General features: G+C 45.5%; 1 protein-coding gene across 4 annotated transcripts; it reads right to left on the minus strand.

Moving 5' to 3' along the window:
- Positions 1-1,665: 1,665 nt before the first annotated feature.
- On the minus strand, positions 1,666-11,127 carry LOC109910353 (splicing factor 45). Of its 4 annotated transcripts, none has more exons than XM_020509528.2 (13): positions 10,997-11,127; positions 10,020-10,395; positions 9,754-9,870; positions 9,489-9,655; positions 9,146-9,264; positions 8,935-8,988; positions 8,644-8,782; positions 8,313-8,464; positions 7,745-7,807; positions 7,233-7,309; positions 7,037-7,135; positions 6,607-6,679; positions 1,666-2,084 (listed from the first exon to the last, which is right to left on the minus strand). In XM_020509528.2, exons 2-13 carry the CDS (start codon positions 10,146-10,148, stop codon positions 1,981-1,983), a joined length of 1,293 nt encoding a protein of 430 aa, XP_020365117.1. In that variant the 5' UTR covers positions 10,149-10,395; positions 10,997-11,127; the 3' UTR covers positions 1,666-1,980. The 4 variants fall into 4 exon arrangements, 3 of the variants coding, with proteins under 3 accessions (XP_020365117.1, XP_020365118.1, XP_031652950.1); XM_020509529.2 differs by having other exon boundaries at positions 11,051-11,111; XM_031797090.1 differs by having other exon boundaries at positions 7,628-7,807; positions 11,051-11,102.
- Between the last annotated feature and the right edge of the window lie 762 nt (positions 11,128-11,889).

Consider the following 11,889-nt stretch of genomic DNA (forward strand, 5'->3'; position numbering starts at 1 on the left):
GTGCACGTGCAAAATTGCACCTCAGTAAACCTTCAGACAGAGAGGTACAAATATGACTCAAGGAGAGTTTATTTGTATTTTTATTGCATTTGCACTTTGTCTCCAAATATGATGTAGTGTCATGCCAATGTCCTATTCGGAGACTTTCTGGTGCAGATTAATATTTATTTTATGCAAATCATTAAAACAATTTGGCAACAACTATATCACCCTATATTTTCAAGTGAAATGTTTTTCATTCCAGCAAAACAGGATATGGTGCAGGAAAATACAAAGTAGAGAAGTGCTGGGTTTCAAAATAATGGGCTCCACACTCAATAGGCTCTTTAATCTCTCTTGGACAGAGTTTGCATAAAACGGGAAGTGACAAACTTTCGCAAACAATTTTAGTTTTGGGTAACAGAGATGATAGGCTACGTGACTGCCTTAGTGGCACGTAGACTTGCCTTGAGCATGGCTATAGCCTGCAGTCACATAGGACCATTTGAGTTTATATCATTAAGAAACTTAAGATACTAGTGAAAGGATTTGTTCAGTGAATAGAGAGAGAATAATGGTATTGAGCCATTTGGATCTAATTATTTCTAAATTCTTCTGGCTCCACGTGCAAGGTGTTTATTTCAGAGTGGGGAAGATACAAATAGATGCAGTCTTTTTGTATGTGGGCCCATCAACCTCTCCACACACACAACTCTTCATAGTCTAGCCTACTTCTTCACCCATCTGTTTCTCTCCTCGTCCAGGCCAGGTCAGAGCCTGACCCCAATCACCCACACTAGGGATTCTAGGGAATACCTACCCTTGACAAGACTGTGACCCAGTCTGGGTGCCAGGGGAGAGACCCCCCCCCCCCCCACACACACACACACACTGTGTCCCCCCTTTCCCTAATACACATACTCTCCGCTCTCTCAGACCACGTCCAACTCTACCAGTGGTATTTAGGTTAGGCAAAGAGCACTGTCACTCCTCCACCCAGACACTATCCCACTCCCCCTGCATGAGCCAAGCATGCTCTCCTTCTACCCTCTGCATGCCTGACCTGCAAACCTTCCCTCATAACCTACCCCCCCACACACACACTTAATCTCAATTTTGCTTTACCCAAACCTATTTGTATTTCTATCACAGGAGGTTGGTGGCACCTTAATTGGGGAGAACAGGTTCGTGGTAATGGCTGGAGCAGAATGATATTAAATACATGGTTTCCATGTGTTTGATGCTATTCCAGTCGTTTCCAGCCATTATCATGAGCCGTTCTCCCTCAGCATCCTCCACTAGTTTCTATGTATCTAACCTTAATTTGAGGTTAGTCATAAAATCTGAGTAGAGAGAGTCCATGTCAATTTAATTCCCTTTCTATGAATTAGCTCATTTCTGTGTACTACCCGATCAGAATAAATTTGTTCTGATTTAATCCTCCACAGACATCAGTCATTATGACAATCCTCTAACTCCCCTATGAACCCTGTCTGTTTTACATAAGATCCGAATGAGGCTGGAGGGGGAGGGCTGTGTTCCTTTCATAACTGCCCCAGTACCCCTCACCGTGCCGGGCTATGTAAAGTCTGGTCCTCTAGGAGCCTCTTATGTCAGACAGATTAGAAAGAAACTGGGCTTCCTAGACTACGCTCTGCCCTAGAAGAGTGAGAGATTAAAACCAAAGATTTTAAACAAAAGGAACATTTATTTTCAGGTTTCACTTGTACATGTTCATATCAGGACACAGAGACCAAGACAGTAGTTCATTACCTCACATACAGGATTTTTATGCTGGCAAAACAAACTACAGGTGAAACACTTCAGTAAATACAGACACATTGTGCTGCTGTTGAGAATATAATGGTTTAGCTACTTAGAGACAGAAGAGCTACTGGTAATTATCAATGTGTGTGTGTGTCAGAGCATTTCTTCTGTTCCTGTGGGTATGAATGAGGCGGGTCTTAACGATTCAGGTGGGATGGACTGCGCGTGTGTGTCTCACATCTGCTCTCCCAGGTCCAACACTCTGAACTTATCCTGGTTATAGAAACAGGCTTTTACCACCCGACCACCAAAGAACCTCCCGTTCAGATCCACCACAGCTAGAGGAGAGAAGACAGGAAACAAACATTATTACCGTGCAAACATTTATCAACATTACAGACTTGACTTTGTCAGCTTAGGCCAGACAGGTCTGCAATATCACTGCTGATGTATCATTGAGTGAAGACTAGTGAGGAATTGGGTCGTTTTGTTCGTTTGGACCGTGAACAAACACGGTCATCCTAACACGGTCTATGGGATGGTGCTCCTCTTTGATAGTCTACAGTGTTTTCATCATTAACCCGTAATTCATTCTTATCAAAGCTTGAAAAACCAAAACGTTGTGGCTATCAGAGGCTGGGAATGTTTGAAGACCAAGTATTTCTTGGTCTTCAAACACAGCCAGGACATCACCCAAGTTCCCTTCTCCTTCCCAAGAATGTCACAGATAAACAACAACAAACAGTCCTGGAGGCAGAGTTCAAACACACATCCAGTCTACAATAGTGAGATGGACACTGTGTGAGAGTTCCTTATCAACATTAGGCACATGACCTCATGGGGGCCGTGTGTGTTTGAGCAGTGATGACAAGTACCTACTCATCCTAACACCAATGCCGGGACATTCCCAGTAAAACTGGCACTTCTGTGGACAAAGATGGATACATGTGGAGAGCTGTGGTGTATTGGGAAGACTCCCTGGCATAAATCACACGCGTCTCCTCACCGGATGCCGGGGTTCAAGCCGAGGGCCCACCTTTCCCACGGTTTCTCTAAGACTTGCCTGTCTCCCCCTTTGAATTCCTTACTGTCTAAAGTCAAAACACCTGGAAAAATAGCAACAATGTGTGTGTCCAGTCTGGTATTAGTAGCACTCACTAGTCTCTATAGAGATTAACAGGGTGCGTGTGTCCAGCCCAGTCTAGTGTGTATATATTATGCAGGCAGTGTTTCTGTTCCCTTAGAGGATGGTGCGTGGAGGGACAGAGGGTTGCTGGGACAGCTGTGATGTAACACCTGGGGGGGACAGTCTCACCTGCTTTCTGATCTGGGACAACCCATTTAAAACTGGCCCCAGCATTAGCCTTATTACAGACATAACAGTTATACACTCACACGTAACAGTTAGAAACACATACACCCCTAACCGTTAGACACGCGCACACATAACAGTTAGACACACACACACGTAACAGTTAGACACACACATGTAACAGTTAGGCGCTCCCACGCAAACGTTAGACACTCGCACCTAACAGTTAGACACACACACACACACACACACACACACACACACACACACGTAACAGTTAGACACACACACACGTAACAGTTAGACACACACACACGTAACAGTTAGACACACACACACGTAACAGTTAGACACACACGTAACAGTTAGACACACACACATGTAACAGTTAGGCGCTCCCACGCAAACGTTAGACACTCGCACCTAACAGTTAGACACACACACACGTAACAGTTAGACACACACACACGTAACAGTTAGACACACACACACGTAACAGTTAGACACACACACACGTAACAGTTAGACACACACACACGTAACAGTTAGACACAAACACACATAACAGTTAGACACACTCAGACACACACACGTAACAGTTAGACGCACACACGTTAACAGTTAGACGCACACACGTTAACAGTTAGACGCACACACGTTAACAGTTAGACGCACACACGTTAACAGTTAGACGCACACACGTTAACAGTTAGACGCACACACGTTAACAGTTAGACGCACACACGTTAACAGTTAGACGCACACACGTTAACAGTTAGACGCACACACGTTAACAGTTAGACGCACACACGTTAACAGTTAGACGCACACACGTTAACAGTTAGACGCACACACGTTAACAGTTAGACGCACACACGTTAACAGTTAGACGCACACACGTAACAGTTAGACACACACACGTAACAGTTAGACACACACACGTAACAGTTAGACACACACACGTAACAGTTAGACACACACACGTAACAGTTAGACACACACACGTAACAGTTAGACACACACACGTAACAGTTAGACACACACACGTAACAGTTAGGCGCTCGCACACAAACGTTAGACGCTCGCACCTAACAGTTACACACACACGCGTAACAGACACACACACACACACACACACACACACGTAACAGTTAGACACACACACACACACACGTAACAGTTAGGCGCTCGCACGCAAACGTTAGACGCTCGCACCTAACAGTTACACACACACGCGTAACAGACACACACACACACACACACACGTAACAGTTAGACACACACACACACGTAACAGTTAGGCGCTCGCACGCAAACGTTACACACACGCGCGCGTAACAGTTAGACACACACACACAAACACACACAAACACACACACGTAACAGTTAGGCGCTCGCACGCAAACGTTAGACGCTCGCACCTAACAGTTACACACACACACGCGTAACAGACACACACACACGTAACAGTTAGACACACACACACGTAACAGTTAGACACACACACACGTAACAGTTAGACACACACACGTAACAGTTAGACACACACATGTAACAGTTAGGCGCTCCCACGCAAACGTTAGACACTCGCACCTAACAGTTAGACACACACACACACACACACACATAACAGTTAGACACACACACACGTAACAGTTAGACAAACACACGTAACAGTTAGACACAAACACACATAACAGTTAGACACAAACACACGTAACAGTTAGACACAAACACACGTAACAGTTAGACACTCAGACGCACACACGTTAACAGTTAGACACACACCCGTAACAGTTAGACACACACCCGTAACAGTTAGACACACACACGTAACAGTTAGACACACACACGTAACAGTTAGACACACACACGTAACAGTTAGACACACACACGTAACAGTTAGACACACACACGTAACAGTTAGACACACACACGTAACAGTTAGACACACACACGTAACAGTTAGGCGCTCGCACACAAACGTTAGACGCTCGCACCTAACAGTTACACACACACACACGTAACAGTTAGACACACACACACACACACACACGTAACAGTTAGGCGCTCGCACGCAAACGTTAGACGCTCGCACCTAACAGTTACACACACACGCGTAACAGACACACACACACGTAACAGTTAGGCGCTCGCACGCAAACGTTACACACACGCGTAACAGACACACACGCGTAACAGACACACACGCGCGCGCGTAACAGACACACACGCGCGCGCGTAACAGACACACACGCGCGCGTAACAGTTAGACACACACACACACACACACACACACACACACACACACACACACACACACACACACACACACACACACACACACGTAACAGCTAGGCGCTCGCACGCAAACGTTAGACGCTGGCACCTAACAGTTACACACACACACGCGTGACACACACACACACGCACGCGTAACAGCTAGGCGCTCGCACGCAAACGTTAGACGCTGGCACCTAACAGTTACACACACACACACGCGTGACACACACACACACACACACACACACACACACGCGCGCGCGTAACAGTTAGACGCACGCGCGCGCGTAACAGTTAGACGCACGCGCGCGCGTAACAGTTAGACGCACGCGCGCAACAGTTAGACGCGCGCGCGTAACAGTTAGACGCACGCGCGCGCGTAACAGTTAGACGCACGCGCGCGCGTAACAGTTAGACGCACGCGCGCGCGTAACAGTTAGACGCACGTGCGCGCGTAACAGTTAGACGCACGCGCGCGCGTAACAGTTAGACGCACGCGCGCGCGTAACAGTGAGACGCACGCGCGCGCGTAACAGTTAGACGCACGCGCGTGCGTCTAACTGTTACGCGCGCGCGTGCGTCTAACTGTTACGCGCGCGCGTGCGTTAGATACAGTTAGATACTAAAAATACTAATCACTTTGGAGTAAGTAAAACAAGTGAAATACAGGCTCGATTTGGTTTGTGGCTCATGTAGAGATGTCGGGCAGGAGTAGGATATTTGCTGAAGAAAAGCATGTCATTGAAACCATGAAGGGTTGAGTAGGCTAAACTAGATGATGGTTTCTGTAAGTTCACTTTCAATGAGAATAATATAATGTGATTTGTATAAATTATTAAAGCGCTGTGATCAATAACAGGTGACATGACATTAAAAATGCCATTCTGTCATTTTTTGTTTCTACATAAAAATTCCTGGTTTCTTGCTATAATACTAGCCAATATTTTACAGTGATTTTAAAGAACAAAAAAAAATTACATTTTGTAAGGTTATAACAGCTACACCCGCGCCTGCGTAACAGCTACACCCGCGCCTGCGTAACAGCTACACCCGCGCCTGCGTAACAGCTACACCCGCGCCTGCGTAACAGCTACACCCGCACCTGCGTAACAGCTACACCAGCGCTCGCGTAACAGCTACACCCGCGCCTGCGTAACAGCTACACCCGCGCGCGCGTAACAGTTATAGACAAACGAACACACATCTTACAGAAACCTCAAGGACACACACAAAGTAACCATACAAACACATTAGGTTGTACTGACCTTTGATGGCTGACTCGACTCTCTCAAACTCCAGAAATATCCTCACTGCTTCATCGTCTGTCACCTGAGCAATCTGAGGAGAACATATAGTTTAATACACATTCTAAACAGAGTGGTTCGAGCCCTGAATGCTGATTGGCTGACAGTCGTGGTAAACCACGGGTATAACAAAGCAGATTTTTACTGCTCTAATTACGTTGGTAACCAGTTTATAACAGCAATAAGGCACCTCAGGGGTTTGTGATATATGGCCAATATACCACGGCTAAGGGCTGTGTCTAAGCTCTCTGCGATGCGCCGTGCATAAGAACAGCCCTTAGTCGTGGTATATTGGCCATATACCACACCTCTTCGGGCCTTACTGCTTAATTAGTCAACACAATATGACTCAGTACTTAACTATACACACACACAGACTTATTCCTCTCACCTCAAAGATGACACACTTGATGACCTTGCCGTATTTCTCACACTCTTCTTTGGTCTCCCCTTCCAAATCTTCATCCACCTCTCCTCTGCCCACCATGTTCTAAAACACACACACTTTATTGGACCTATGCACATAAACAAACAAGAATTGACAATAAATACTCAGGCACAGACAAAGACACACACATAGCACCCACCCGTAGCAGCACGACTTTGGTGGGGCATTTGAGGATCTCTGTGAGGGGGTTGGCCTCCGACTTCTTGGAGGGGTCCACTGATGGGAGAAAGAGAGCAGAATATTTCAACAATAAGTAAAACAACTGAATATATTGGTAAACAGGAAGAGACTCAGACTGTAGATTGGACCAGAATGTGGACCACAACTGATGTTTTAACAAAGCTAGTTAAATCAATCAGATGAGGGTTACAGGTACTAACCTAAAAACTCAATTAACACATCATATTTTCATAATTTTCTAGGTTATCAACCATCATAATGTAGGCCCAAAATAAATGTGGTTACTAGTTCCATAATGAAACTTGACCCACATTGAGATGAGCAAACTGTATAACAAAGAAATTGAGAATTTGCCTGTCAAAATGAGAAGGTTTGAGATGCGAATAGATGGAGACAGCAGAGACATGGGACAACAAGACACACGGGGTGAAACCGTCATGGTAGGGAGGAAGTGATGTGACAGTGCCAAACCTATTGAAGCCGAGCCCCAGCCTAAAGGCTCAGCTGCTGCCGTCTGGCTACTGGATCCTGGTGCTTTAGAGAGGGACACAAACACACAAAACGAAAAACAAAAGAACACCAATACACACAACTAAGATCACAAATGTTGAAGATTAAAATCATCAATGAATGAAAAATACCAATTAAAAACTGAATCTTGACTGAGGATGATCACACAGCTACAAATAATGTTACAATAGACAGTCTTGGAACTAGAAACCAAGACCATTAATTCTGGGCCTATGTAATACATGATAAAAAATTTAAAACATCTGGACAGGCTAATGTAACAAGAGGAGACAATGAAAACAAGCTTGTATCTATCTTATCTAGTAGAAAGAGATCATGAATATTGGTGTTAGAGAAAAGGGGGGGGGGTGTAAAAAGGAGAGAGGGAGAGAGTAGACTGTGTGCATATATAATAAGAAAGAGAAGTGAAATCTGAGAGAAAGACAGGAGAGCTGAGACAGGAATGAGTGAGAGCGAGCGAGACAGGGCAGTGAGACGGCAGAAAGTGAGATGTGAAGCATGGCGTTACTCTTCTCAGTGGCGTCTCCTATGATGATCTTGCCACCCCTCTTGCTGGTCTTCTCTACAGACAGGGCCGTGCTGAGACCCTGCTCGTGTTTGCCCAGCCCCTGGCCCTCCCGGAAGCCATACTTCTGCATGATCTTATGGGCCACGGTCCCTCTGGGGAGACAGGGACACAACATCAGACAACACCACTGGACAGAACATTGAGCTGCTGTACTATAGAGGTTGATGCCATTAGAGGGCCAGTGTTCAGGTGTGTTGTGTTTTGAGTAGGGCACGTGAAACTACATACAACTAACAGGACATTCTATCCCAGTAGGGGGTATCAGACTCACCCCATGTTGGCCAGGAATGAGTTGGTGGGACCGCCAGGTGGTGAGCGGGGGCGTTCGGAGTCCTCGTACATGGGGGGAGGGATGGCTGCTTTAGAACCACGGGAGGGTCGCATCTCATCCTCATAGGAGTATGATGAGCCTGGATGAGCCAGAGTCAGTTAGCACACTCACCACATCCTGATCAAGCATGTTGAATGTCATCCTAATGTTAAATAACACTGCTATCTACTGGACAAACTCCCCCACATCCCAAACAGGCAGACACAAATCCCTCTGTGAGCCATTACTCACTGTCTCTACTATCCACGAGTGAGGAGGGTGGGGCGATGGCTGCTCCACCCATACCTAAGAGAGACACATGGGTAAGAATCAAGCACCACATACAGTCAGACACATTATCCTGAAGTAATCACAACATTATCCTAACATTAAGAACAAGTCCATCTGCCTAAATGTCTCATCTGCTTTGAAGGCTCAGTGAAACCATAGGTAGTCTACTCACTCCTTTTCCTCTTCTCCTTCTCATAGTCCTCCTCCTCCTCATCAGACTCTCCCTCTGCCGTGGGGAAGCGGGAGAATCCACTCGGAGCGCTGCTGCCCTCGTGTCTGTCCTTCCTCTTCCTGGACAGGAAGCACACATGAGGTCAGAATGAAGGACAGAACATGGACTGAAATGATGTGGTCATAGTCAGGTCCATATTCCTACAGTGTGAAAACGTCTAAACAATACGTCATCCTTAGTTTCCTGAAGGATATAACATTGTAACTTATGTCAACAATAACAACAGAATCCTGTTGAATGTTCTAGAAGTCTAGCTTTGGTGCTGTTCGGTAAGAGGTCGTACTTCTCTCTGTCCTCTATCTCCTTCAGTCGTTCCTGCTCTCTCTGCCGCTGCCTCTCCTCACGGTGTCTCTTCACCACCTTCTCGTAGTCGTTGGGGAACATGGGGTCATACTCATCAGCCAGGGGGATTAGCGCGTCCCCAGAGGGGAACCCGCTGGGTGCTGTGTCCTGACACACACATCACATAAGTCACACATAATTAACACACATTTCACATAGGACACCCTGACAAATACTTGTGTCACAGAAACACACATAGCCCTCACCTTGAGTCCTGCTGCAATGTGTGGGGGTGTGTCTATTATCTGTCTGTCATCAGCGGAACCTCCTCTCTTTAAGTCAATAACTGGTGCCAGGACAGTACCCTGCTTCATCCGCTGACTCTGAGGGGAACACACACATCATCATCATCATCCATATCTCTGGATGAGGGGAAAAGGTTCATAGATATGGCTAGGGATGCTTTGGTAAACATAGCTTTGAGTCTTCCTGAATCCAGCTTTCATCAACCTGCAGTGCCATTGGAACCCACCTTAGCCTGAGTCAGAGCTGCCTTCTTTACTTTCAGCTGTGATTGCAGTAGCTTAAAATTCTTGGACCAGCCCTCGGTCTTGGTGTCACTGGTCGCACTCCCGACACCCATGTCGTCATAAAGCGACATCGTTCTCAGAGTTTAAGTAACTTTTTCGGAGCAGGTTAGGAGAACGTACGCAGTAAATTAGAATAATTTACTTAGTATGTTAGGAGAATTAACGTAGCAGGTTCGGACACTGTGCTTAAGGTTAGGAAAAGGGTTCGGGTTAGCGAAAAGGCTCTCCTAACCTGCTACGAAAATAACTTTGTATCGAAGTGGCGTGAAAAGTGTGTGTCCCCTAAAGATACTCCTGGCAGTGGCAGGGTAAATAGACCTGTAAATAAAAGCAGCGTCAAGACAAAATATATAAAACTGACAGTGGTGGGTATAATTTGTGGAACGTTCCAACAGGAATCTGTTCCAAAAACTTCGTAAATAACAACATTGCCAACAAACAACGCATACAAAGTTGTATAGCGGCCGAATAAAATACCGGATAGAGAGAGGGTTATTTCATTACGTTTTCGCTCACCACGTTGATTCCGAAAAATGTATCTGGTAGCCTATGGACAAACATTAAGAATAAGCTACGTGGTGAGTTTATGACTATTCGGCAGCTAGTTAGCTAGGTGAATTGACCATGCTACTTTGTATGCGTTGTTTGTTGGCAATCTTGTACTTTACGAAATTTTTGGGACAGACTCCTGTTGGAACGTTCCACAAATTATACCCACCCCCCAAAGACAGTCCAGTAGATTTATATAAAAAATAAACTAATTGCATTGCATTTGTGAGGACGTAGCCAGTTAGCTAACGCGTTACTTTTAGCCAACTAACGTTAAAAAACAATTGAATCGGTCTTTTGTCGCGGAGGCACACTAACAATACTTCCCACAGATATAACCCCTTTCCAACTAAGAATCAAATACACTAACCTTATAAAATATAACTAGTAGACAAATAAATCGTTGTAATGCGCGAATACGTGCCTTTTTATTAGCACATATCGCTACACAGCTTGCTACACGGACTTTCAAATCGATACAATAAACGTCATCAAAAATGGTCAACTTCTTCTTTAAAATTATATTGGCGGATCGCAACCAACTGCAAGATGCATACACTGCCACCTACTATACTGGAGTGTAGGAGTACTATACTACTTTTAATCTATTTCTCTTTTCTAGTCCTTTGTTTCTGCCTACTGTTCTGGAGTGTGAATTACTTACACGTTGTGACACAAAATGGGAAAGGATAGGATAAAGGCAAGAAAATTGCCCTACTGACTATCCCTACAGCCATTAAAACCCCACCACTATTCGGCCCTATCTGATCCAACATCATGCAGGCCCGGAAGCCTGGAAGGACGGGACACTATTGTTCAACACACCTTGCACATTAATGAGCACAGGATTTCTGAACAGGCCTTGAAACCATGCCAGGACCATCAGAAGCACCAGTCCTGACAGTAGGTCCACTTACTACGGGTATATCCATGTAAGCTCCATCAGTCCGCACTGTAGTTCTACCAATCTGTTTTAAGGCCTCTACATATCATAACTGATCCTATATCTCTGAGACTCTCTCTGAACCTGGCATCCACCAAAAGCTGCACTGTGTTCGCCCCCACAATTACAGCACTTAACCTTTCACATTCACCGAGGGTGGCAGGTAGTCTAGTGGTTAGTGTTGGGCCAGTAACCGAAAGTTTGCTAGATCGAATCCCTGAGCTGACAAGGTAAACATCTGTCATTCTGCCCCTGAACAAGGCAGTTAACCCACTGTTCCTAGGCTGTCATTGAAAATAAGAATTTGTTCTTAACTGACT

This window comes from Oncorhynchus kisutch, linkage group LG19 (assembly GCF_002021735.2).
Source record: "Oncorhynchus kisutch isolate 150728-3 linkage group LG19, Okis_V2, whole genome shotgun sequence".
Classification (NCBI taxonomy): Eukaryota; Metazoa; Chordata; class Actinopteri; order Salmoniformes; family Salmonidae; genus Oncorhynchus; species Oncorhynchus kisutch.

What these genes read in the sequence shown, in the direction of transcription:
- LOC109910353 (XM_031797090.1), bottom strand. Translation starts at nt 10,148, where the DNA reads ATGTCGCTTTATGACGACATGGGTGTCGGGAGTGCGACCAGTGACACC. An exon ending in ACTCGTGGATAGTAGAGACA is followed by an intron (nt 8,783 to 8,934) that starts GTGAGTAATGGC and finishes TGGCTCATCCAG; the next exon opens with GCTCATCATACTCCTATGAG. An exon ending in AAACCTTCTCATTTTGACAG is followed by an intron (nt 7,310 to 7,627) that starts GCAAATTCTCAA and finishes TTCTCCCATCAG; the next exon opens with TGGACCCCTCCAAGAAGTCG.